Source organism: Limulus polyphemus, unplaced genomic scaffold, assembly GCF_000517525.1.
Source record: "Limulus polyphemus unplaced genomic scaffold, Limulus_polyphemus-2.1.2 Scaffold1382, whole genome shotgun sequence".
Lineage (NCBI taxonomy): Eukaryota > Metazoa > Arthropoda > Merostomata > Xiphosura > Limulidae > Limulus > Limulus polyphemus.
Genome location: NW_013666992.1, coordinates 73,040 through 78,520, shown reverse-complemented (window position 1 = coordinate 78,520; position 5,481 = coordinate 73,040). Strand labels below are relative to the sequence as shown.

Genomic DNA, 5,481 nt, shown 5'->3' with positions numbered 1-5,481 from the left:
CTATAATATGTTCTACATGTTGAAGGGTATTGTGTTAAAGAGCTTTGTTTTTGTATTTTCTGTCATGTATCTTTGTTAAAACAGGCTTTGCAATGTGCTTGCTATTGTGTGAAAAGGTTTTCCTTTATGTATATATTTTTTATGTTAAAGATTATTTTTGTTAATTGAAATTATGTATTATGATTTTCATTGTAAAAGAGTTGAAATGTATTGTAGTTTCTTCATTAAAAGGTTGTTTCATCCAGGTTGTTTGTGTTTACAGGGGTGAGAGAAAGTTAACACACTCCTATAACAGAGTGAGAGTTAAATCTTTATTGGTTTTTAAAATTAAAATTGTTAGCTTGAGCACAAGCCTGAAGTAGGGTAGAGAGAAAGTGTGGTATGTAAACATAGTATGCATTTCTACCTTTAATATAATATTATTATGAATTTATCATTTATTTTGTATATGCAGAATTCACATAATACATGGTCAAGAAAGTCATTAAGTTAATGTTGTTCAAGATACCTGTTCCTTTTCATTCTCTTGGGGTCACGTTTATTCTGCCCATGGAGAGGAGGCATCTGTAATGCTACAAATTGTGCAAGAACTTCAACAGCTGGTGTTCTTCAATGGTAGTTCAGGAGTTATCTTGAGGTTACAGCCTTCCCTTAGATTAAATAAGAATAAGTCATATGGGTAGTGCTAGTCTCTCTGGGTAAATTCAACATTATCTGCAAAGTAAGGAGCTTTGAATTCAAATAGTCTGTTAGATTATTTTAACCTGACCAGTTGAAGATGCCCAGTTGAGTTGAAGCGGCCATTCTGTGTCCATAAAGCAAGCACACACACACAGTGTTCATGTTTGGGAATAAATAAATATTGTTTCCTTGTACCTTACATTGTGTCCAGTTTCTTTACTTTATTCTTACAAATGCAGTTGCTCAGAGATTCAGTACTACTTCAATATTAATACCTTGTAGAACCTCCTGTTATTAAGCAGACCTATCCCACTGCTCAAATGTTAACTCAGTTTTTACCTGAATATAACACTTGTAATAAGTAAACAATATATTGAGTTAAAGCTACACTGTTGTTTTGTCTAAACAAGGTAAACACAAATAACAAGCATTAGTTTGCTAGTTATGTAATCAATGGTCACTAGGCAGTACCCTCATACTCATAGGTTGTGTATATCTGTCTCACCCAGTTATTCCAGTGAAAGTACTATTACCTATTGTGTTGTATGTGAGTTCAGTTGGTATGTATCAGAAGTTGAAAGAACTGTTGAGTTATAGCAAAGCTGCTAAGGCTGTCTAAGGTATTATAACATGACATTCAATCCTATTCATTGGTAAAGAGAAGCTCACAAGTTGATAATGGGTGCTGCTGACCAGCTGTCTTATCTCTGGCCACCAGTTCACAATTATGGACAGTGACCGATATTCTTAGTAGTTTTGATAGAACTGAAAAACAAAGAAACAAATATAACATCCCCATGGCTGAAATGGTTAGTTGCAATGGGAATCAAACCTGTAATTCTTGAATCATGAGGCAACCACTTTAACCACCAAGCTATTCTGGTCCAAAACTGAACAAACTTTAATTTATCTAAGAAATAACAATGAGAAATCATACTGGTAATATTTCAGTTACTTGGATAGTTGAAATAACTGAAGACAGTAATAATCAGAAACATTAATTAATATTACTTGATTATCTTTGTGAAACTAATTAATTCAATTGTAATTTTGATTAATCATTAATTTTTACTTAACACAAACAGAAGTAATCGATGCTCATTGGTAATCAAATATATCTGTTAATAGAGATATTTTCACAGCTCTACTTAGTAAATAGGGTAATAAAATTATAACAACATTAAGAATATCTTACAGCTATTTCATACTTTTTAGGAGTATTTGTTTTCAAAATAAGATATAAATATATAAGGTAATATTATTGCATAAACTTGTATAGTAAGTCTCAGTAGCCAACTCAATTTTAACTTTGAAATCATGTTGATGTTTTGAATCAGAAAAATGTTCTGCAATAATGTAAACATTATATTGTAATCTGATCTTTATATTTCTGTATGTATATAGCTGTGTACATTTTAAACATGCAAGTTAACTTTTTCATTTCTAAAAATTTCACTCTGTTTTAATATTGGTTTTGTTAGTTATCTACACAGTAATCAGGACCGTTTGTACATCATCAGTTACTTCTGACATAACAAGGATTGAAAAAATAATTTACTATTGATGTTTAAGTACTTTGTATACAATATCAAATAGTACTTATTTAAATACAAAAATCAACTAATTTAGATTAATTTGAAACCAATAAATAAAACTTTATGATTAGATAGAATTTCATGCCAACCTATATATTATCTTATAGATGTATGCAATCAAGTGTTGTACATGAATATCTCAAACAAGTTTATTCAGGAACATGTTACACAAGTCTATTCATGGGAATGAAACCGGTATATTGTCTTATAGATGTGTACAATCAAGTGTTGTACAGGAATGTCAAAAACAAGTTTAATCATGAACATGTTACACAAGTCTAGTCATGAGAATGAAACCTGCATATTATCTTATTTATGTAATCAAATGTTGCTCATGAATATGTTACATGTCTATTAATGACAATGAAAATCATGATTGCTGCACTCCTGTTGGAATTTCTAAGAAAAACCCATTATTAATAATATGTATTATGAATTACATAAATGGCTAAACAAACTTTTGAAAAATTTAACAACTGAAATGATCTCATGTTAAATTTTATCATCTTTACACCTTTTTCATATGCAGATCGGTATGTTCTTTAAACAAACACATACATAAGATATTAATATGTAAAATACATCACAAACCATACATCAATAATCTTTACAACACATCATCTTAGTCCTGTCTCGACTACCATGCTCTCTACTATCAGTTGACTGCTGTCCTCGATGTATGGTTGATAGGTCCAAGATGACACAAAGAACATTAAAGCGTCTCGTTCATGCAAGTGTGCTACCTCTTCTACAACACACCTTTTGACTTTCAGTTCTTTCTGGTACTGACGAAGTAAATCTTGAGCATTTTGATCTGTTGATTAGAGAAATTTACTAACTTGTTTCTAATTAACTAACATGTTCCACAACCACAAATTGTTAAAAAAAAGGATAATTGCCTGTGTTTTAAAGGTTTGAATTTTAAGAGCGATCAAATAGAAAATATTCCTTACCACAAAACTAACAGATACTTCCTGTGTCTGCTTATCAGCACTATATGTTTCCTCAACATAAATTATAATCATAAAACATTAATTTACACTTAGCTGTATGCAATAACTTGTTTTAGTAGAAAAAAATGTTTTTTAAAAATGTGGAAACATAAATTTGATAACTACTGGTTTTACAAAGTTCCCATAAAACTGTCACCATTCAACATGTGTTAAAAGCAAATAACATGTTGCTGTAGAGACAGTTTGGTGAGAAAGAAGGTAAGATGAAAAACAAATTGTCAAATATTTGATATAATCTATAAATGAGTGTACGAATCTGCATGCAGATTTAGTTAAAAAGCAAGTACTCGAACTATTATCAACTTGTGTGATTTGCATTTATTTCTACTTAAGTATAATAAAGTGATGAAATGACACTTTGACTTCTGTCACCTCTGTTCTTGTATCACACTATTTTTTGCAATTAATATTTATAGAAATAATAAAATAACAACTATCACTTTTGGCAGTTTGTTGTTCATCATCTTTTTTTGTGATCAGCAGAAGTAAAAGCCTTACTTCCCTAATGATAGCAAGAAAAGCAAGGAGTAAACACTTTTGAACAGTAGATGTATTATATGTTTGTATTGTTTTTTAACATTTGAGTTTGCATTATTCTAGTTTAAAAAATCCATACTGTAATTTTTCTACATTTATTTTCACATAACAATGACATTAACATGAAAGAACAAATTAAACAGAGTTGATTGTGACATCTAACCTATGTTTTGATTTGTGGCATAATTGCTAACTTTAGCCACACATTATTCAGAGATGCCAACCCTAATTGATATAAATTAAGAATGCCAGTCAAAAAAATCTAAAACTAAGCAGAAAAATAGGAATGATTTAATATCTAAAGTTGTATTTCTGCCATAAGCAATGCTGAAATCCAAAGAACAAAGCATACAAATTGTATGCTTTCTATTTCTTTTGGATAAGTTAGGGCATGGCCAGTCAGCAATATATTGAGACTTAAATGTTTGCAACATCCATGCTTTGAAACAGTTTCGTACTAGGACCCTAGCTGTGATCGTTTTTTGTTACATGGAACTCTTTCCCCTGTGCTTTTTCATACACACATTCTTGGCTAGATGGCTTTCAACATCTTTCCAATGAAACTAATATGGTTGACCCAAGTTCTGGTTGGGTTAACTACCAATATGATTTCTGATTGATGAAACAAAGTCTTAGTAAGATATCTTAAGCCAAACTAGTTATACAAGTTTCCGTAATGCCATCAACTTGATCATAAAGTTTTCCATTGAATAGAAAACAAGACCCTTTTATGGCAAAATTAATTAATTAAAAAAAACATTTCGGAATATTCACTTTATCAGAATTGTCATTGTAAATCAATTCAGCACTCAACTGTATGGTTCCTTCTATTTTTGTATTTGTATACAAATATTCTAGGTCAAAACTAGCACAATGTGCACTATTGTAAAACTTCAACTGTTGTATTTTGTGAAGAAACTTAAAACTGTCTTTCAGGGTTTATTCATTTGTAGTGAACTTCTTCAAAAATTCAACCTAAAAACCAGCCAAAGCATGGTTGTTAGTTCCAACATTAGATATGATAAGTTGTAAAAGGTATCCTTCTTTGTCAGTTTTTGATAACCCATAAAAAATATCTGTATGACTCCCAGGTTGTCTAATATTCAAATACTGTTTTTTTTATATTAAGAACGGTATCTTCAGTTTCAATAAATATTGTTGTAATTTTGTTCCCCTTTTTTAAAGTAGAATCATGATGCAATTTCACAAATTTAATAAAGTCACTAACAGTTTCTTCTTCTTTTCATAAATAATCACTTTTATCAAAATTAAAAAACTATTCCTTTTGCCTGACTTAGAAATGACAATACTATCATTTTTGTTAAGATCCTTTAAAGCTTTAAAATCTTCTGAACTAAAATTTAAAAAATGTTTATAATTACTATTGTAATTATTAAAAGCAGTCAGAGTTCTGTTACTGATGTGAGTTCAAATGTTACTGAAGGATTGTCTTATATTGTTCCAAATAAGTTGATGACAATATTTGCAAAAACTTTTCAACAGAGAGTCAAAAGTTAATATTTTCTTACATCGAAAATATATTTTTGATAAATACTTACCAGTTTATAAAATGCACTTTTTACTCCAAAATTTGATGTTAAAATCTGCTTGCATCCTATACACTGAAGGTATGAATAATATATATGTATATATAT

The 5,481-nt window shown here is 29.9% G+C and overlaps 1 protein-coding gene across 4 annotated transcripts in view; it reads right to left on the bottom strand.

Moving 5' to 3' along the window:
• Positions 1-431: 431 nt before the first annotated feature.
• Positions 432-5,481, bottom strand: part of LOC106463342 (cyclin-dependent kinase 2-interacting protein-like) — a 24,462-nt gene continuing 19,412 nt past the window's right edge. For 2 of the 4 annotated variants that reach the window (XM_013923365.2, XM_013923364.2), the window contains exon 6: positions 2,407-3,090. In XM_013923365.2, the coding sequence (XP_013778819.1) occupies positions 2,894-3,090 (197 nt within the window). In that variant the 3' untranslated portion in view covers positions 2,407-2,893. Of the gene's footprint in view, positions 651-2,406; positions 3,091-5,481 lie in introns of those variants that run through there. The other 2 variants (XM_022390813.1, XM_022390812.1) reach the window with 2 other exon arrangements.